Source organism: Delphinus delphis, chromosome 8, assembly GCF_949987515.2.
Source record: "Delphinus delphis chromosome 8, mDelDel1.2, whole genome shotgun sequence".
In the NCBI taxonomy this organism is placed as follows: Eukaryota; Metazoa; Chordata; class Mammalia; order Artiodactyla; family Delphinidae; genus Delphinus; species Delphinus delphis.
In genome coordinates, this window is record NC_082690.1 from 97,443,333 (window position 1) to 97,465,688 (window position 22,356).

A 22,356-nucleotide genomic window follows, 5' to 3' on the forward strand; every position below is an offset into this window, starting at 1 on the left:
GACCAGCAGTTCCCGACCAACCCCATCTCCTGCCTGGCTCGACGCAGAAAGCGGGGTGCATCAGAGCTGTCTCCTGTCGGGCCGGGTGGGACGCCTATGAGGCTCACTGCAATGGTCTTTGGCACAAGACCTCAGCCTGGGCAGTTAGCCGCACGCTCTCCGGCCCATCATCACTGCCCCGGGTTGCTCCTTAGGAGGACACTAAGCAGGTTTGGGGAAACTTTAATTAAAAGCTGCGAGTTTCAACCACTCTCCACAGAGACGCTGGGATTCGTCAAAGCTGGAGAAGTATAAGCAATTGACATCGACCGCAAAGCCAGCAGGCAGAATCAGCTCGGTTTCCACCGCCGGGATGCGGTTTGCTTTCTACAAAGCCTACTCACGGATCAGCCAATCACACAACCCGAGAGGGCGTGGTCGCCAAGTAGAAGGTGGAGAAGGCGGAGCCGAAGCCTTGATTAGCATCCGGTCTGGGGCGGGGGGCGGGGCCCAGAGGCCTGGCAGCGCCGCGTCTGAACAGGCTTCAAGTTGCGAGGCCGAACACCAACGGCCATGTTTATTTCTGGCAGGTCAGCTGACTTGGACTAGCTCAGGGCCAACACGTAGGCGGTATCCCTTTTCTCTGGGGAGCGGATGAGGCCCTCCCCTCACACACTTCCCATCTCTCCGCGCGCGCCCCCGCCTTGCCGGTGAGCCTGTTTGGCGGGAAGTTGGCTTAGTTGGCCTACCTGTGGCTCCGCGGGTTCTGTGGTCCCCGCCTTGTTTTTCCCCAGAAGCTTCTCAATCTTTCGTCGGTCATCTCGGCATAAGGCATAGTACCCCTTCGCACGGAGGACGCCATGGCTCCCAGGAAACGCCCAGAAACCCAGAAGACCCCCGAGGTGGTTGTGCGCCCCAAGAGCAAGAGGAACAGAAGCCCCTGGGAGCTGGAGCCCGAGGCCAAGAAGCTCTGTTTGAAGGGCCCCGGTACTGCCTGCGCCTGCTGCTTTAATTAATTCCGCCATTTGGGGTTCTCACACAGGAGGCTGGAGTGGGGGGTGGGTGCGCCTGGGTCCCTGAGGCCGTCCCAAATTATGAACGCCTCAGGCTGTGCGTTTTGTCTGCAGGTGCTATGACACCTTAGAGCTTGGGCTTAACCTCCCTCAGGTGACAGGAAGAGGCAGATGAGCTCCATTACAACAGACACAACGGACTTTTCAAATTCCTTGTTTGTACCAGAATTTTTACACACTGAGGACTGCTTAAGATAATCCTACTTTGCCTAGTGGTGTGTGTACTTAATTTCTCTAGTCACGATTGCTAGCTGTATGTCCTTGGTTTAACTGCGGAAACCCTCCCATTTCCCTCCTTCCTTCCTTCGAAAACTCATTCTTAGGGGTTTATTGGGGCTTGAACCTGGGGCTATAAGGAATGTAGGGAACTCCAAAGACAGGGGGTTGTTGATGAAGTGTTTTTTTTGTTCATGAGAAGAAAGAATCGGTTGTCACGAGGCGGGATTCATAGAGATCAGGTCCTCAAATACATGTTGGTAATCCAGAGTTGCTTTATTCCTATTCTAGGTGGATCTGCCTTCCCCAAAGTAGCCTAGCGAATTTAGCGCCACACCGGACCCTATGGATCCTGCTGGTTTTAAGGAGAAGAGATTGGACTTAGGGCCAACCGCTGGTCACCTCTACATTATTTTAATATAGGATTTAAAGAAACTGCTTTTCCCGAAAAGTCACTTCTATGCTGTCCTAAAATCTTTTTATTGTGCTTTATATATAACTTTTAAATTGTCACCCAACCCTATCACTAGTTTTCCAGCCCAAACTGGGAAGAGTTCTGCAGTTCTCATGTGTTTCTTTGGCTCAGTTCTCAGGAACCCCGCAAGATCATAGTTTCACTTCAGAAGTACTATTTTGGGGAATGTTTTTTGGAAGGGGCTGAATTCCTACTCACTATATATTTGTTGTGCTGGGTGAGACTGAGCAGAACATGGAAAAACCTTGGGAGATGATAAGAGAGATTGTCTATGCCGAATGAAGGAACAAGGCTTTCTTTTTGGGATGTTTCAGCAGAAAAATCTTTGAGTGAGATTGGAGCGGAAAATATGTGTCTGTTCTGCTTGGCAGGTCCTAGCAGAAGATTTGACTCAGGCTGCCTTTGGGCGGGGTTGGCTAGCCTGCGGGTCCCGCCACCATGCAGCATCGTCAGGGCCCTCCACCAGCATAAGCTGGGCACAGCTGCCTGGCCATCACTACAGCAGGTGAGGCGTCTCCTGGCTGAAGAGCTCAAGGGTTTGCATGGTGCCTTTTTTTTTTTTACTGCTGGATGGTCCAAAATTAGATGCTGGGTTGGTTCAGTGGGTCGTCGGAGTGGTCAGATCACCCCCATCTTGTTGACTCCTGGGCACTCAGCCATGTAGAAGTGCCCACTGGGCACTCAGCCATGTAGAAGTCCTATGCTGTAGGGCGTCCCAGCAGGAATGCACCCTGCCTCCTTGCTTTCCATGATTAGATCATGTATGTTGCAAATATTTTTATGCACAGAGTCAGGCAGTTATTTTTCCTTTAGTGGGAGGACCTGACCCCACTTATCTATGCGGGAGTCAGAGATTGGCAATTTACCCTTACGTTTTAATTCAACTTAATTTTTTTCTCTCTGTATCAGGGTCTCCAGCAGTCCTTTTTGAACTCTCTGGCTTCTTACCGGATATTCCAAAAGGCTGCCCCTTTTGACAGGAGGGCCACATCCCTGGCGTGGCACCCAACTCACCCCAGCACCCTGGCTGTGGGTTCCAAAGGGGGAGATATCTTGCTCTGGAACTTTGGCATAAAGGACAAACCCACCTTCATTAAAGGGGTGAGCAGTTCCCTGTGCCAGACGATAGTGCTGAAGAAGTGTGTGTTGAAGGGATGAAAAGTCATCCGGGAAAAAGGAGATAATTGGGATCAAAAATAACTGGGTATTTTCAAACAGGTCAATGGTGATGATACTCAACTCTTTATTGAACGCCTGCCCTTAAAATATTAGGAAGTATGAAATATTGATCACCCTCGTAAATCACCTAGAATCTAAGCCCTTTCTTACCTCCTTGACCTCATCTTGTACTACTGTCTTTCCTCATTCCCTATGCTTTAGCCATATTGGCTATTTCTATTCCTGAAGCTGAGTCTTTGCACTTGCTGTTCCCTTTGACTGGAGTGCTCTTTCCCATGGTTTTCTCATGGCTGGCTCCCTCTTATCATTCAGGTCTCGGCTCAATATATTTTTTCAAAAAGGCTATTACTGACCGCTCTGCCTAATCACTGATGACTCCCTATCTCATTATCCTGCTTCACTTTTCCCCCACAATGTTTATCAATATCTGAAATGTTTTACTTATTTGTATGTCTTTACCCACTGGAAGGTAAGCTCCATGATGGCAGGGACCTTGTTTTTCTGATTTACCAGTGTAACCCCAGTACCTAAAACAATGTTTGGCCTAGATAGCTGCTTTGTATTTGTTGAATGAATGAGGGGCTTAGACTATAACTGGATAGGTGGGATGTCTACCGACAAGATAACTAACAATACAGCAGTACAGATGCTAAATGCTACATACAGAACATGAGAGAAGGAAGAACCTCTTGTGAATTACAGTCAATAGAGGTTTCATAGATGAGTGAGGAGTGAGGAAGAACAATATTTAGATAAATGGAGAGAAAAGGAGGAAAGGCAGAGTGTGTTTGGGGCAAGGTTTGGCATAGAGCTTTTTAGGGGTGCTCTTAATTGTGCTAGTGTTTGTCATCAGTCGCTGAGGGGTGAGGGTATTGGCCCCTCCACCAAAGACAAGACCGTTAGCTTGCCCAGCTGGGGACTGACATTGGAGGGCTATACTGTGAAAGGTGATGCTCTGGGTTTAGAGCAGGAGCCACAAATTCACATGCGTAAAGAAGCCAGACAGATAAAAGAATGATGTAGGATGGTGGTTAGTGGTAAATTGGAGATGGTTGACAGGTGGGACTCTAGGTCCTGAGGTATCAGATCTGATTTTTTCACATGAAGACTGAAATGTTCTGACTTTAAAAAATTGTAATGAAACACATATAAAATTTACCATCTTAACCATTTTTAAGTTTACAGCTCAGTGGCTTTAAGTACATTTACATTCTTGTGTAACCAGTCTCCAGAACTTTTTCATCTTGCAAAACTGAAACTCTGTAGCCATTAAACACTAATTCCCCATTCCTCCTTCCCTCCAGACCCTGGCAACCACATTCTGCTTTCTGTCTCTATGATTTTGACTAAGTATCTCATACAAGTGGAATCAGACAGTATTTGTACGTTTGTGATAGGCTTATTTCACTTAGCACAGTGTCCTCAAGTTTTATCCGTGTTGCAGCACGTGTCAGAATTTTCTTCCCTTTTAAGGCTGAATAATATTCCACTGTATGTATGTACCACATTTTGTTTATCCATTCATCTGTTGATGGACATTTGGGTTGCTTCCACCTTTTGGCTTTTGTGAATAATGCTGCTGTGAACGCGGTTGTACAGATATCTCTTCGAGCCCCAGCTTTCAGTTCTTTTGGTTATGTACCCATAGTGGAATTGCTGGATCACATTGTGACTCTATTTTTCATTTTCTGAGGAACCACCATACTGTTTTCCATAGAGGCTGTACCATTTTACATTCCCGCCAACAGTACTCAGGGGTTTCAATTTAAAATATCCTGGTTTTTAATGTTGGGAATTAAGTGAAATTGAACATGCTCTGTAGCTAAACAAAACACATTTGTGAACTGGATTCTGCATTAGCTCACTGTTTTTCTACCTCAGGTTTAGAGGCCAAAGGTAAACCCAGGATGAGTTCTTTTAAGTGGAGGGTTTGGAGAGCAGCTCATCAGAAAAGGCCAGGTTAGGCAGGCTTGAAGATTAGGATTCAAGGTATGAGATCAGTGTTCAAGAAAATAAGTGCCTGAAGCCCAAAGAAAGGCAGCCAGGGGATTACTTGGTGGTCTGTCTACCCAGCTGGTGAGACAGGTGACCCCCAGGAGGGGTAGCTTTAAGTTGAAGTCAGAACCCAGAGCTCAGGCAGGAGGAGATTGGTTTTTTTCCTAGGCATCCAGGACATGGGAATAGAGAACTTTAAGAAACAGCCTAAGAGTGTCCTAGGGGAAGAGTTTCCTGACAAAAAGGGGAATGATAACTGCTTTGAACTTGTGTCAGGCTGAAGCTGCTTTTGGTTTATATCACCCTTTATTATGATGTGCATTTAAGTGAAGTTTCCTTACACACTGTTGTGGAGATTGGTCTGGGCATTTGAACTCTGTGACTAGTAGGGAACTAGGTTGTAGCAGGAGAAGGGTAGGTGGTCTGGAGAACTGTCTGTTTTTACTCCCAGGAACTGACGGCAGAAAGTTGATTTGAGACCAGTGACTGAGGGAGCAGCAGTGCTTCATTTTGTCATTTCTTTAGTCATCTGACCTTGGCTCTGATCTTAATCTTTCAGGCTCTTGGCAAGGGGACATGTATTACATTTTCAAAATGAAGATTATTTTATTCTCATTGTAAAAATGACCTGTGCTCATTGTAAGAAATTCAGGCAATACAGAAAAAAGTATAAAGAATAAAGTAACTATTACCTGAAATCCCCATTTGAGGCATCTTTATGTGCGTGTATATACTGTTATACACACCTGTTCTTCTACTTATATTTTTATGTAAATATTCTATCCTAGAATCTGTTGTATTTTACTTATTAGATCATATCCTAGTTTAGTCATCTTGTACCAGATGACGACCACTTAAAAATATCTTATTTCCTGGACTTCCCTGGCGGTCCAGTGGTTAAGACTCCATGCTTCCACTGCAGGAGGCGCGGGTTCGATCCCTGGTTGGGGCACTAAGATTCCCACATGCTACTGGGCCAAAAATAAATAAATAAAATTAAAATAAAAATTTAATTAATTAAAAATTAAATTTAATTAAAAAATTAAAATAAATAAAATTAAAAAATATATATCTTATTTCCTTTTTTTGGTAATGCCTTTGGTTTTGGTATCAGGGTGATGTAGACCTCATGTAAAGAGTTGGGAAGTATTCCCTCCACTTGAATTTTCTGGAATAATTTGTATAGAATTGGTACTATTCCTTTCTTAAATTTTTTAATAGCATTCACTAGTGAAGCCATCTGTGCCTGGAGTTTTCTTTGTTGGAGGGTTTCTAACTATGTATTCAATTTCTTAATAGATACAGGGCAATTTAGGTTATCTATTTCTTCTTGAAGGAGCTTGGTAGTTTCTTTCAAGTAATTTGTCCACTTTATCTAAATTTTTGAATTTAGTGGTGTAAAGTTGATCATAGTATTCCCTTATTATCCTTTTAATATCCATAGGATCTGTAGTAATGTCCTCCCTCATATTTCTTTTTTTTTTTTTTTTTTTTGCGGTACGCGGAGCTCTCACTGCTGTGGCCTCTCCCGTTGCGGAGCACAGGCTCCGGACGCGTAGGCTCAGTGGCCATGGCTCACGGGCCCAGCTGCTCCGCGGCACGTGGGATCCTCCCGGACCAGGGCACGAACCTGCGTCCCCTGTATCGGCAGGCGGAACCCCAACCACTGCGCCACCAGGGAAGCCCCCTCATATTTCTTGATATTGGTAATTTGTGTCTTCTTTTTTTTTTCCCTAATCAGTCTTGTTAGAGGATTATCAATTTTGTTGATATTTTCAAAGAACCAGCTTTTAGTTTCATTGATTTTTTTTCTCTGTTGTTATTCTGTTTTCTTTTTTGTTGACTTTTGTTGTATTATTTTCTTTCCTATGCTTACTTTGGGTATAATTTGCTTTTCTTTGTCTGGTTTCTTAAGATAGAAACTTGAATTGTTTATTTGAGACCTTTCTTTTCTAATATAACCATTTAATGCTATACATTTCCCTCTATTTCTTAACTGCATCTCACAGATTTTGTTGTGTTTTTGTTTCCATTCAGTTCAAATTATTTTCCAAATTCTTTTTTTTTTTTTTTTGCGGTACGCGGAGCTCTCACTGTTGTGGCCTCTCCCGCTGCGGAGCACAGGCTCCGGACGCACAGGCCCAGCAGCCATGGCTCACGGGCCCAGCCGCTCTGAGGCATGTGGGATCCTCCCAGACCAGGGCACGAACCTGTGTCCCCTGCATCAGCAGGCGGACTCTCAACTGCTGCGCCGCCAGGGAACCCCCCAAATTCTTTATGATTTCTTCTTTGACCTATGGGTTATTCTGAAGTATTCTGTTTAATTTCCAAATATTTGGGCATTGTTGAGATACCTCCCTGTTATTGATTTCTAGTTCAATTCTGTTACGAACAAAAGACATTTTACGTGATTTCCAGTCATTTTATATTTTTTATTTGTATTTTGGCTGAGCATACGGACTATCTTAGTGAGTTTTCCATATGCATTTGAAAAAAAATGTGTATTCTGCTGTTTTGGGGTGAATTTTTTTTTTTTTTTTTCCTGTGGCTGCACTACGCAGCATGTGGGATCATAGTTCCCCGACCACGGATAGAACCCATGCTGCCTGCAGTGGAAGGATGGAGTCTTAATCACTGGACTGCCAGGGAAGTCCCTGTTTTGGGGTGAATTATTCTCTAAATGTCAGTTAGGTTAAGTTGGTTGATAGTGTTGTTTAAATATTTTGTATCTTTTTTTTTCTTAATGTTCTGTATCCTTATTGATTTTATGTCTCATCAATTATTGAGAGAGGAATATTGGAATCTTCAACTATAAAATTGTGGTTCTGTCTATTTTCCTTTAGTGTTTGCTTCAAGCATTTGGAAACTCTGTTATTAGGTGCTTACACGTTTAAAATTTTGTCATTTTGATGAATTGACAACTTTGTCATTGTGTGATGTCTCCCTTTACCCCTGGTAATATTTCTTGTCTTGAAATCTTTGTTTGATATTAATGTAGCCACTGCAGCTTTTTTATCATTAGTATTTGCATTGTATATCTTTTTTTTCATCCTTTTATTCTTAATGTATTTGTGTATTTGTATATAAATGAGCTTCCTGTAGATAGCATGTAAAAAAAAATCCAATCTGGGAATTCCATGGTAGTCCAGTGGTTAGGACTCCTAAAACTAATACAGTGTTATACGTCAATATCTCAGTAATTTTTTAAAAAATTTCATTTAAAATAAAGTTAACCTGTGGGAAGTTCCCTGGTGGTCCAGTGGTTAAGACTTGGTGCTTTTTGTTATAAAGCAGAAGCTAACACACCATTGAAAAGCAATTATACTCCAATAAAGATGTAAAAAAAAAAAAAAAAGACTTGGTGCTTTCACTGCTGAGGGCCTGGGTTCAGTCCGTGGTTGGGGAACTAAGATCCCACAAGCCACATGGTGGCACAGCCAAAAAAAAAAAAATCCAATCTGACAATCTCTACCTTTTTTTTTTTTGGGGGGGGTACGGAGGCGTCTCACTGCTATGGCCTCTCTTGTTGCGGAGCACAGGCTCCGGACGCACAGGCTCAGCGGCCATGGCTCACGGGCCTAGCTGCTCTGCGGCATGTGGGATCTTCCCAGACCAGGGCACGAACCCGTGTCCCTTGCATCGGCAGGCGGACTCTCAACCACTGCGCCACCAGGGAAACCCCAAATCTCTACCTTTTAATTGGAGCATTTGACCATTTACATTTAATATGATTATAAATATGATTGGGTTTAAGTCTGTTATCTTATATTTCTATTTGTCCCATTGCTTTGCTCCATTTTTCTTTTTTTCTTGTCTTCTTTTTGGTTGAGTACTTTTTATGATTCCATTTTATCTCCACTATTGGATTATTAGTTACACTTCTTTTCCTTTCTCTTTTCTCTCTTTTAGTAGTTGTTCTTGGGTTTATAATGTACATCTCTTTTTTTTTGACCACACAGCTTGTGGGATCTTAGTTCCCTGACTAGGGATTGAACCTGGGCCCTTGGCAGTGAAAGTGAGGAGTCCTAACCACTGGACCACCAGGGAATTCCCCACAATGTACATCTTTAATGTAAGAGAGAACCTTCAAATAATGTTATACCACTTCACATGTATTGTAAGACTCTTACAACTATATATTTACTTCTGTTTTCTCCCTTCTGTCATTGTCCTACATTTTACTTCTACATATGTTATAAACCCTACATTTTTATTTTTGCTTTACACAATTATCTTTTTGTTTCTGTTTTTTGTTAAATCTTTATTGAGATATAGCTAATATATGATAAACTGCACATGTTTAAAGTGTACGATTTGATGAGTTTTGACATACGTATACAACCATGAAACCATCACCACAATTAAAATAATGAACATATCCATCACCCCCGAAGTTTCCTCACGCACCTTGGAAATCCATCCCTTTCTTCCCTCTGTTCTGACACCTGAAAACCATTGATCCACTTTCTATCCCTATTGATAAATTTGCATTTTCAAGGCTTTTATATAAATGGCACCATACAATATATACTCTTTTTTTTTGGGCTTCTTTCATGCAGTATAAATATTTGAGATTCATCTACATTTTTGCATGTATCAGTAGTATTTTTTTTCTTTCTGAGTAGTTTTCCAGTGTATCGATATACCACAGTTTATTTATCCATTCACCTGTCAAAGGGCATTTGGACTTTTTCCAGTTTTTGACTGTTGCAAATAAAGCTGCTGTGAACATGCATGTACAAGTCTTTGTGGGGCTATATGTTTTCATTTTTCTCGAGTAAATACCTAGTTGTGGAATAGCTGGATTGCAGGGCAGGTATCTTTTAAAGATATTTTTTATTTATTTTTATAAATATTTATTTATTTATTTGGCTGTACTGGGTTTTAGTTGTGGCACATGGGATCTTTGTTGCGGTATGCGGAATCTTTAGTTGCGGCAAGCGAACTCTTAGTTGTAGCATGTGATCTAGTTCCTTGACCAGGGATCGAACGCAGGCCACCTGCATTGGGAGCGTGGAGTCTTAGCCACTGGACCACCAGGGAAGTCCCTAAAGATATTTTTTTAATTTTTATTTTTTTTTAATATTTACTTTATTATTATTTTTGGCTGCGTCAGGACTTAATTGGGGCATGCGGGATCTTCGTTGAGGCACACGAGATCTTTCATTGCAGTGCGGGCTCTGTTGTGGCACGTTGGCTTCTCTCTAGTTGTGGCGCTCAGGCTCCAGAGCACATGGGCTCTTTAGTTTTCAGCAGGCAGGCTCTCTCGTTGAGGCGCACGAGCTCTGTAGTTGCAGCGCACGGGCTTAGTTGCCCCATGGCACGTGGGATCTTAGTTCCCCAACCAGGGATCGAACCTGTGTCCCCTGCATTGGAAGGTGGATGCTTTACCACTGGACCCAGGGAAGTCCCAAGATATTTTTTAAATGAGAAAAAAACTTCAATATTTACCCACATATTTGCCATCTCCAGGGCTTTTCACTCCTTTGTATGATCCAGACTTCCTTTTGGTAACATTTTCCATTTTCTTTCTGCTTAAAGAGATTCCTTTAACATTTCCTGTAATGTAGGTTGGTTGGTGATGCTTTTTTCCCTTTTGTTTGTCTGAGAACGTCTTTATTTTGCCCCCCCTCCTTTTTTTTTTTTTTTTTTTTGAAGGTAATTTTGCTGGGTATAGAATTCTAGGTTCATAGGACTTTTTTTTTTCTTTTAGTACTTTAAAGATAATTTCTGATGCAAAGTTTGCTCTCATTCTTATGTTCCTCTTCATGTGATTTTTCTTTTTTTCTTTTGGCTGCTTTAAAAATGGTCCCTTTGTCATCTAAAGTAATATTCACAGGTTCCAGGGATCAGGGCATGGACATCTTGGGGGACCATTATTCAACCTACTCCAGTTAGCATGGGTCTAAGGCAGCCTGTAGTTTAGATGTGAGTTGACCTCACCCTGAGGCAGTACCCTTCTGAGGACTCTACTCAATGTTCTGTATGTTAAGAATTTTTTCATTCTGGTTGGTGAGAATACAGACTGTTCTGAGGATTTCTCCTTCTACTCACTTCTGGTGGTTTTACCTCAGCCTTATGTAGTTTCCTTATACATATTTACCCAACAATATTTACTCCAAGGCCTGAGGGGACCCCTCTGAAAATCTCCAGAATGCTCTCTCTGTATATCTCCCCCTCCAGCATTCTCCCCCACAAATTCTTGCCCCGTTGGCTTTCCCAACTTGTCACCTCAGCTTAATGAGACTATTAGGCTGTTTGGGTCCTCTCTCCCTGTGCTGCAGCCTGGATACTCTTTCCAAGCAGTAAGCTGGGACAATTGCAGGGCTGCCTCATTTCTTTCCCTCTTGTCTTGTGCTGCCTGTTGCCCAATGTCTGAAAACTCATTTCATGTATTTTTTCATTTTTTTTTAGTTGTGTAAGGCAGGAGGATATATCTGGTTTCTGACACTCCATCATAGCTGGAAGTAGAAATTCATACTTAACTAATTTTAATAGTTTCTCTGAGGATTTAAATTTTTTTCCTACACAGTTTTGTCACCTACAAATAAATGAGAGTTTGAATTCTCACTTTACCATTTTTTCACTTCTTTTTTTTGCCTTATTCCATTGGCTAAGACCTCTACTACTTTGTTGAATGTTGGCTATAACAGACATCCTTGTCTTATTCTTTTTTTTTTTTTTGCGGTATGCGGGCCTCTCACCGTTGTGGCCTCTTCCGCTGTGGAGCAGAGGCTCCAGATGCACACGCTCAGCCGCCATGGCTCACGGGCCCAGCCGCTCCACAGCATGTGGGATCCTCCCGGACCAGGGCACGAACCTGTGTCCTCTCATCGGCAGGCGGACTCTCAACCACTGTGCCACCAGGGAAGCCCCTTGTCTTATTCTTGATTATAGAAGGCTTTTATTTTTTGTCATTAAACAAGGTTTCTGCTACTTTTTATTGTGATAAGATATACACAACATGAAAATTACCATTTTAACCATTTTAAAGCATACAACTCAGTGGTACTAAGTACATTTACATTGTTGTGCAACCATCATCAATATCCATCTCCAGAACTTTTTCATCCCCAAATAAAACTCTGTACCCATTAAACAATGACTCTCTATTACCCCTCCCTTCAGCCCTAGTAATCTGTTTTCTGTCTCTGAATTTGATTATTCTAGGTACTGCATATAAGTGGAATCATACAATAAATATTTGTCCTTTGGGGTCTGACTCCTTTCACTTAGCATAATGTTTTCAGGGTTCAACCATGTTATCCTTTTTGTAGTTGAATAATATTCAATTGTATGAATATACCAAATTTTGTTTTGTCATTCATCTGTTGATGGACATTTGGATTGTTTCTGCCTTTTGCTGTTACGATTCAGCTGCCATGAATGTTCATGTACAAGTTTTTGTTAGAACTGTTTTCAGTTCTTTTGTGTATATACCTAAGAGCTTGTTTGTTTTTAAAACTTGTTTTTAAATACCTTTTATCAGATTAAGTTCCTCTTTTATTCATAGTTTGCCAGAAGCTCTTATCGTGAATGATAATTGAATTTCATCAAATACTTTTTTGTCTCTTGAGGTCAGCAATGATTTTCTTCCTCTATTCTATTAATGTGGTAAACTACACTGTTTTTTGTTTGTTTTGGTTTAGTAGTTATAGTCGATTTTTTCATTTAAATGTTATTTTTTTCACTCTTTTACCTTTACAGTTATATTTCTAGCAAGTGATACTGCTTCTTTTAAAAACTGTGGGAAAAGCACATAACACAAAATGTATCATCTGAAGCATTTTTCAGTGCACTAACACTATATTCACATTGTTTTGCAACAGAGTTCTAGAACTTTTTCATCTTGTGAAACTGAAACTGTGCCCACTGAATAACAACTCACCATTTCCCCTTCCCTCCAGCCTTTGGCAACCACAGTTCTACTTTCTGCTTCTATGAGCTTGAACTACTTTAGATACCACTAAGTTTTGGTGGTTTTACGGTTTTACTGTGGCTATGTCAGAGGATATTCTTGTAGGAAGTACACAATAAAGTATTTGAGTGTGATGGGACATCATGTTGGCAATTTATTATCAAATGGTTCCGGAAAAACAGTTCTTTGTGCTATTCTTGCAACTCTTCTATGAGTTTGAGATAGTTTGAAAATAAAGTTTAAAAAAAAAAAGATTGTTTCTTCCTTAAATATTTAGTACATTCACCACTGAAGCCATTAGGATCTGGAATTTACTTTGCAAGAAAGTTTTTAATTGTGACTCAATTTCTTTAATAGATACCAGCATATTCAGATTTTTCTTTTTCATCTTCTGTCAGTCTGGCAAGTTTGTACTTTTCTAGGAATTTGACTATTAACTCTAAGTTTTCAAATTTATTGGCAAAAGATTGTTTATGATGTCCTCTTATTATCTTTTAAAATGTCTAAGATGTATATTGATAATCTTTTCCATTCATTAAATTGGTTATTTGTGCCTTCTTGTTTGGTCATTCTCACCAGGGATTTATCAATTTAATTATATTAGTCTTTTCATGGAACCAACTTTTGGCTTTGTTGATTCTTTCCACAGTGTATTTGTTTTATTACATTAATTTCTGTTCTTTTTTTTTACTTTCTTTGGTTTTAGCTTCTTGTTTGTTTTACAGCTCCTTGAGATGGATGTTTGAGTCATTGATATTTAGCTTTTCTAACTATCATTATGAATATGCTCCTATGAATATCTGCATACAAGTTTTTACATCAACATATTCATTTCTGTTGAGTATATATCTCTTGGGTGTATATATCTCCTGGGTCATATGGTAACTCTATGTTTAATTTTTTGAGGAATTGCCTGTTTGCCAAAGCAACTGCTCCATTTCACTTTCCCACCAGCAATGTAGGAGGGCTTCAGTTCTTCCACATCCTCACCAACACTTAACTGACAAAAACTGTACATATTTAAGGTGTACCACATGATGTTTTAATACATGTATGTACTGTGAAATGATTACACCATCAAGCTAATTAACATCCATCACCTTACATAGTTTTTTGTGTGTGCATGCGCGCATGCGTGCTGAGAACACTTATCTACTCAGAAAATTTCAAGTATACAGTACAGTATATTAACTATAGTCACCATGCTGTACATTAGATCTCAAGAATAACTGAAACTTTGTACCCTTTGACAAACATCCCCCCATTACCCTGCCCCCACCCCAGCCCCTGGCAACCACTATTCTACTCTCTGCCTTTGTGAGTTTGACTTTTTTAGATTGCACATGAAATTGAGATCATTCAGTATTTGTTTTTCTGTGTCTGACGTCCTCCATGTTCATCCATGTTGTTGCAAATGGCAGGATTTCCTTTTTTTTAAGGCTGAGTAGTATTCCATTATACACACACACATACCACATTTTCTTTATCCATTCATTCATCAGCAGACACTTAAGTTGTTTCCGTATCTTGGCAATTGTGAATAATGCTGCAGTGAACACAGGAAGACAGAACTCTTTGAGAAACTGATTTCATTTCCTTTTGATATACACCCAGAAATGGAATTACTGGATCATATGGTAGTTCTATTTTAAATTTTTTGAGGAACCTCCATACTATTTTCCATAATGCCTCTACCAATTTACATTCCCATCAACAGTATTCAAGAGTTCCCTCTTCTCCACATCTTGGCCAGCACTTGTTATCACTTGTCTTTTTGATAATAGTCATTCTAACAGGTGTGAGGTGGTATCTCATTGTAGTTTTGCATTTCCCTGATGATTAGTGATGTTGAGCACCTTTTCATATACCTGTTGGCCATCTGTATATATTCTTTGGAAAAATGTATATTCAAATCCTTTGCCCATTTTTAATCAGATTGTTTTCTTGCTATTGAGCTGTCCGAGTTCCTTATATATTGTTAATATTAACCCCTGATCAGATATATAGTTTGCAGTATTTTCTCCCATTCCATAGGCTGTCTTACAACACTTGTAATTGTCTTTTTGATTATAGCCATCCTAGTGGATGTGAAATAGTATTTCATTGTGGTTTTGATTTGCAATTCCCTAATGACTAATGATGTTGAGCATCTTTTCATGTGCCACTGACTATTTGTGTATCTTCTTTGGAGAAATGTCTGTTGAAATCCTGTGTCCATTTTTTTTTTTTTTTTTTTGGCTGCACTGTGCAGCTTGCCAGATCTTACTTCCCCAACCAGAGATTGAACCCTGGGCCACGGGAGTGAAAGCGCCAAGTCCCAACCACTGGACCGTGAGGGAATTCCCTTTGTCCATTTTTAAATTAGGCCTATTTTTTAAATGTATACTAATTACAATTATTTTAAAGCCTGTGTCTAATAGCACCAATACCTGGATCTCCTGTGAGTGTCTTTCAACTATTGTTTTTTCTCTTAGTTATTGGTTATTTGATATTCTGGGTAATTTTAGATTTGATGCCAAATATTGCATATAAAAACTTGTAGAGATATAATTTGAAGTTTTGAGTGCTGTTATTTTCCTCCAGAAAGAATTTCTTTCCTCTGGCAGGCAGGTCAGGTGGAATCAGATCATCTTAATCTGATCAGCGATTGAAATGATTTGAATCTGGACTTCAGTCTTTGTGAGGGATGGTCTGTTTCCAGTTTGCTCTTATTTTTAGTGTTTCGGGGATCCTAGCTAAAAGCTGGGTTTTTCCCAAGACCTCTCCTCCTTGACAGGTCTGAACTCCAGTTTTTGCCCCTCTTGAGACGGACAGAACCTCTCTTCAGCTTCTCAGCCACCACTTTCTTATCTGCATACGACTCAAGAGGAAAAGCAGCATCGAAATGTCAGGCGTACCTCTCTGCTTCTCTTCTCTCTCTCTTCTCTTCAAGTCCTTGATGCCTTGATAGCTCTTCGTTGACTTCAGACTTTCCTTTGAAAACATGTATTTTTTCTGTCTTTTCTAGTTTTTCTTGACAGAAGGTTGGCCTGACACCAGCTAACCCACCATCACTGGAATTGGAAGTCTCAAACATATCTCTTTTTCATATTTTGTCCAGGTTTGGTTAGTCCTTCTCAGTGCAAGAGCTGGTCATAACCATTTAGCCCACCCTTGCTAGAACGCTCATGCGTTTTACCTTAAACTGTTTACATGTGTTTATTACTAACGCTTTGACATAGGGCCAGTCCTTTTCTTGGAGTAAGTGTTCACTGATTAGGGTTCACCTGGTCTTACATAAACCATATCCATAATGCCTTTTTTATAGGGTCTAGTTTCCATTCCCCAAAAGTGGAGACATAACTTAAAATTAGTTGTGGAGCAATCTGATTGCAGGTTCTTTTTAAATTTTTATTACTGTTTCCCACCCTAATTGTTTATAAGTATCTCACCCATGCTTAATTCAACAACTATTATTTTTAGCAAATCATTTTTTTTTAGCAAATCATTTTTATCTAGTTTTTCCAAAGTGTTCATATGGATTTCACAGAAATAACAATAGTCTTTCTTTTTGCACATATTTCATCAGTTTAATTAAATTACGTTTGATGAAATGTTTTAAGTGTTTAAAGTTTAAATGTTTAATAAATCACATCATGTAAATTAAATTACATGATTACAATACAAACTACAACTGGCATACATAGGTTTAAGAACAAACACAACTAACCCTTCGTAAGCATAGAACTCAGCTAGTGGGAGCAGATTATCATATAGCAGCAGGGTTTGGTGAACCATGGGCATCAGAATGTTTTAGAGAGGGAATGAAAAGTACCAGTTAGTATGCTGATTGAGTTAAGTGGATGTTGTGTAAGAGGCCTTGTAGAACTAAGGCTGGGATAGCAACAGCATACGGGAGAAGTGGAGGAAGAGCCTTGAGGATGTAAAGTTCTTAAAACAGTGCTTGATATATAATAAACACTTAATAAAGTTATGCTACTGATGTCATGATTATTTTCATCATCATTGTCTGAGATGTCTGGAAAAAACAGGAAGGAGCTCAGATCTGACATCAGCCCTCCTAACCCAGCCACTGTTCCAAGCTGAAGCTCTTCTGAAAAGAGCAGTTATATGATAAACAGATTATGGTACATTCACACAATGGAATACTCAGCAATAAAATGGGATGAACTATAGATACAGACAGCAAGTTGGATGAAACTCAGGGGCATTACACTGAGGGAAATGAAAGAAGCCAGTCTCAAAAGGCTGCATACCGTATAATTCATTTATATGACAGTCTGTCAAAGGCAAAACAACTGTATAGTGATGGAGAACAGATCAGTGGTTGCCAGGGGATAGGAGTCGGGGGGAGGATGGGACTACAATGGGAGAGCACAAGGGATTTTGGGGGAAGTGACACAACTGTCCCGCACCCTAATTTTGGTGGTGGTTATTCAAATCTATACGTGTGTTAAAATTCATAGAACTGTATACCAAAAACAACAAATTTACTGTATGTTAATTAAAAAGTATGAAATTAAAACTAAAACCTTAAGAAACAGTACTGTGGAGAGCATCCTACTGTCTAGGCATCTAAGCTGGCCTGGCCCCAAGTGCAGTCTGGCTGGCTCTTGTGTCTGAGCGGAGTATGCGCACCCAGGCCTGGTCCTCTTCCTGGGCCGTTGTCACTCACTGGCTTTTTTCTTCCTTGTGTTAGATTGGAGCTGGAGGGAGCATCACTGGGCTGAAGTTTAACCCTCTCAATACCAACCAGTTTTTCACCTCCTCAATGGAGGGAACAACTAGGCTGCAAGACTTTAAAGGCAACACTCTCCGAGTTTTTGCCAGCTCAGGCACCTGCAAGTGAGTAGTTTAACTCAGAGGGGAAAGGGCTTCTAGGCTCTCGGTGTAGTTCTGGCGAGAGCATCCAGGTCCCATTTCTTTCACCCAAACCTGGCACGGGGAAGAAAGGAAAGGTGTTAGCTCCTTTCCACGTTTCCCTGTCTTTCTCAGTCTTTTTCTTTAGCTGCTCTTACTCTGGGCCAGGTGGGTTACTGCTTCAGGGAGCGGTTCTGGAGCTTCAGCTCTTCTGTCAGTCATTCCTGTATTAGACTAGACCTTGATTCTCACTGGACAAGTCAACATGGCATTTGTCTAGAAAGCCACTTAAATCCTGGACCAGGAATGAAGAACTTAAGATTCCATTCCTTGCATTCACTGGGATGTAATGACCTGACCAGTTCCTTGATGGAAGCTTAAATGGATATAATCATGTCCCTATAGCACTCTGGACTCCCCAAGAGCAAGTGGCTGGAGAAATTACAAAATGCTTGTCACTTTGATTTCTAGCCAGAGACATGACTCTGCTCCCTAAGTATTTGGGGGTGTGGGGGTCTAACTAGCACTGGGCTGCCCCACAGGGGTAAGAAATACAGGAGCAATAGGACAGGTGATAGAATAGACTTACTCTTCCACAAGAAGCCCTCCCCCTGCAAGATGTTCACAAGGGATGCAAAAGGCAGTGTAGCAAGGATTTGAGGGAAAAAAATGTGAATCTGAGCTCTCCTGGCTGGGTATCAGGATCCCTGAAGCACCCTCCAACCCCATCTCTTCACATCATGTAGTCTGAGGGACAAAAGAGCAAGATACAGCTTCTGAGTTGTGTGTGCCTTTCCCCCTGAATGCTCAGAAGGGGGCAGAAGTTCCTTTCTAGCCAGCTGTGAGGAACAGAGCTGGGCAGTCCCTGTTTGGTGTGTCACATCTCCTTTGGCCCGACCAAGGGTGGAGGGTGAAGGGAGAAAGCAATACCTGAGTCTTCCTCAGGACCCAGGGCTGAAGGGGGCAAGCCCGCCTGGGGACCTGCGTTATGGCTCTGGGTTTGGCTGCTTCAGGGACTCTGAGTAGCTGAGGATCCTGGGCCCGGCAGTAACTGGACAAGTTTCTGAGCCCCACCACCCCCATAACCTCTGTGGGGATGGTAGACAAGTCTGAGTGCTCCTCACTGGGAGTCCACGACAAGTTATTCATTCATTCAACAAATATTTATTGTCTAATATACGTGAGCTGCAACAGTGAATAAATAGAACTTGCCTCTGTCCCCAAGAATCTTACAGCACAGTCTCTCCCTCCAGCTTCTGGTTTTGCAGCCTGGATGTGTCTGTCAGAAGCCGAGTGGTGGTCACAGGAGATAACGTGGGGAACGTGATCCTGCTGAACATGGACGGCAGGGAGGTGCGTTCTCTGGAGCCTAGGTCCTCCCCTTCCCTCCCTGACCCCCAGCCTCGGTTCTGCACCCCCCACCTGAACCGAGCTCTTCTCTGCAGCTTTGGAATCTGAGAATGCACAAAAAGAAAGTGACCCACGTGGCCCTGAACCCGTGCTGTGATTGGTTCCTGGCCACAGCCTCCGTAGATCAAACAGTGAAAATCTGGGACCTGCGCCAGGTTAGAGGGAAATCCAGCTTCCTCTACTCGCTGCTGCACAGGCATCCCGTCAACGCAGGTGTGATATACCAGACCTCGTCCTTCCTGCAGACCCTGCTGACCCGACTGCTTCAGGGGTTTTCCCTCAAAGTGTAGAAGCCACTAGGCCAAACCTTTATACCCCTGATAGCATCGGCCAAGCTGAAGTCCTGAAGCCTTTCTGACTCTAGCTGCTCGTATCAGCTGCTGAGCCTCTAGGATGTTTTTGTTCGCAGCCCAGATTCACCTCCCTTCCACCTGTCTCTAGAAAGGAGAGGGAGGGAGGGTGCCCCTGCAAGAGGCCTGTGAGGGCCAGGACAACAGGGGGCCCGTGGTTCCCTGAGCTCAGGGGCTTTTCACTTTGCCAGCTCATTTCAGTCCCGACGGTGCCCAGCTCCTGACCACTGACCAGAAGAGTGAGATCCGTGTTTACTCTGCCTCCCAGTGGGACTGCCCCCCAAGCTTGATCCCACACCCTCATCGCCACTTCCAGCACCTGACACCCATCAAGGTAAGTAATGGAGGGAAGGGAGCTGTGATCGTGGGATGGATCAGGTCTACCAGGGTGGGGAGAAGGGGGCAGATACAGAAGCCTTCAATGCTAGACCTCTTCCTGTGCTGACACAAAGCAATCTCTTATTCTCTGGCTCTCTCTGCACCTTTTGTCCAGCTCTGTGATCCCATTTTGCTGAGTTTTCTTCATGTCTCTTTGATAAGCTTATTTCCCTGAGTTTTTTCCACGCAGCCCAGATCTCACTGTGGGCACTTTCTGAGATCCTAACCCTCGGTTCTGCCCTTAGTTTCAGTTACCTGTGTGTGCAGCTGATCTGCAAGCTAATCTTAGCCCTCATTAGCGGCTTCTCTGGCCTCAGTCCCTAAGGCTTACAGTCTTCAAGTCCTGTGATTCTTTCCTGCTCATGCCCCAAGCAGTCTGAACTCTGCCAGTCCTTCTGCTTTACTAGTATATATTCTTTCCTAGAACCACAGCCCCTCTTCAGACCTCCAGATCTCATGCCTGTACTTCTCTAGTCAGTATAGCATAGTTCAGGCAGGCGGACACCCCCGGGGTTAGAATCCTTGAGCAAATTACTCAAATTTTGGATCCCAGTTTCCTGGTCTATAAAAAGCGAATAATGGTATCTGCCTGACAAGGTTGTTGTGAGGATAAATCCTTATACTTAAAGCACGTGGCAACATGCTTAGCGCCTAGTAAGTACTCAGTAAACAGTGATGACTTGGTAGTAGAGTGGCCCCCACGTACCTCAGATCAAATCCAAGCTCTCAGTAACATCAGGGTCCTTTAGCAGTTGGTGTTCCCCATGGATCCTTCCTTCCTTATCTCCCACTTGGTATCCAGCCAGCCCAACCAACAGCATCCCAGGTGTGACTTGTTTGTGACTTATTTCCAAGCCACTGCCGGTAGCACTTCTTCCTTCCTGCTAACCATGTCTTTTCTCCTTCAGAACTTCCTTGAAAAGCTTTCTTGGGAAAATCCCATCAAGTTCTGTCATTCCAACAGCTGCCAGATCTGTTTTGAGCAGGGTGATCTGAGGAACACAGGTGTCCTCCCCTTCTTCAGTCACTAGCCATTTTCTACTCAACTCATTGACATTGATGGAGGGAGAGTAGTGGGATTACTTCAGAACTTATTAGGTCCTATTTGTTTTTGCTTACCGGAGGCTTTTCGCTTTGTAGGCTTACCTCTTTGGTTCATGTCTGGGTCGGGCTGATGTTAAAACATTTATCAGTTGGTATGATCTCAGGAAATGCAAAGGAGAGAGAAGGCCTGAAGGTGTCCTAAGGGTCAGGGAGGCCAGCTGGGGATTTTAAATTTGCAACGGTAGATGCGCACGCACTTGAAAACCATTCCTGTTGTTTCATGTAGGTCTTATCTCCATTATTAAATTGTTGGCAGTTGTATGAACAAGTGTTGTTAGTGGCAAAGATACTTTTGATGTCCCTCTTGACAGTGTTCTGTGTTTACTCTTGTGACCTGCCTCTCCATCTCCTAGGCAACCTGGCATCCTCGGTACAACCTCATTGTCGTGGGCCGATACCCAGATCCTAATTTCAAAAGTTGTACCTCCCATGAATTAAGGACGATCGATGTGTTTGACGGAAGCTCAGGAAAGATGATGTATCAGCTGTATGACCCAGAATCTTCTGGTATCATGTCGGTGAGGCTTGGGCCCTCAAATAATAATGGGAGGAAGCAGGGATTCACCTTACCTTATTGGATCAAAAATGACCAGAAATTAATCCTTATGTGCCCTTCTCCCAGTACCCTCATTCCCTCCTCATGCTTATCCCCTTGTCTCTGCAGCTCAATGAGTTCAATCCCATGGGGGACACACTGGCCTCTGTGATGGGTGAGTGAATCTCAGGCTGGTAAAGCCCACCCTACTCCCCAAGGTTCAGGGCAGGTTAACCTCAGCTTAGTGCTGCTCCATTCACCCCAGGGTCATAGTCAGTAAAGATGATGACCAGGGGACAGCGGGCTCTTTGGCCTAGGCCCTCCATCCCTCTTGCTTTGTCTTGGTCACAGCAATGCCTGGCTGCTGCCCAGTTTCCTGGTATCTCCTTACCAAGTCCTAGGTTCCCCACGCCAGCCCCAAGTTTTCAGAGGCTGATAATGGATGGTGCGAGTCAGACTGGTCTTACTCCTCCTAGGTTATCACATTCTCATTTGGAGCCAGGAGGAAGCTGGGAAGCGTAAATGAGAGACATTAATGAAGGTGGGGGCCAAGCAAGGGCTTGGAGCCCCATGGGAACAAGTTCTGCGAGAAGAGGCGGCTTTGTGTTAAAGGGCCAGAGGTATCCGAGTCCTTAGGGTTGGAGCAGGGGCACTGGGACTGCGACACTGGGACTGGGACACTGGCATGTACTGTTCTGGACGTAGCTCCAGAAACTCCAGAGTTGGCGACCCAGCTGCCCCAAGGGTCCTTGCTATATCTAGCCTGGAGCCAAGCTTCTCTTTTCTCCTCTCTGACATGCAGTGGCAGAGGATCAGGTAGTGGTTTTCGATTTGTGTTCACTATTCACATGGCCAATAAAACCATACCCGACTGAGCTTCTGAG

The 22,356-nt window shown here is 42.6% G+C and overlaps 1 protein-coding gene across 1 annotated transcript; it reads left to right on the plus strand.

Moving 5' to 3' along the window:
* Nucleotides 1-636: 636 nt before the first annotated feature.
* DDB2 (damage specific DNA binding protein 2) lies at nucleotides 637-22,088 on the plus strand. Its single transcript, XM_060018881.1, has 10 exons — nucleotides 637-966; nucleotides 2,115-2,248; nucleotides 2,653-2,844; nucleotides 17,535-17,680; nucleotides 18,949-19,048; nucleotides 19,141-19,318; nucleotides 19,647-19,789; nucleotides 21,291-21,455; nucleotides 21,602-21,647; nucleotides 21,949-22,088. The coding sequence occupies exons 1-10, from the start codon at nucleotides 840-842 to the stop codon at nucleotides 21,996-21,998; spliced, it is 1,281 nt and encodes a 426-aa protein (XP_059874864.1). The 5' UTR covers nucleotides 637-839; the 3' UTR covers nucleotides 21,999-22,088.
* The last annotated feature ends 268 nt before the right edge of the window (nucleotides 22,089-22,356 follow it).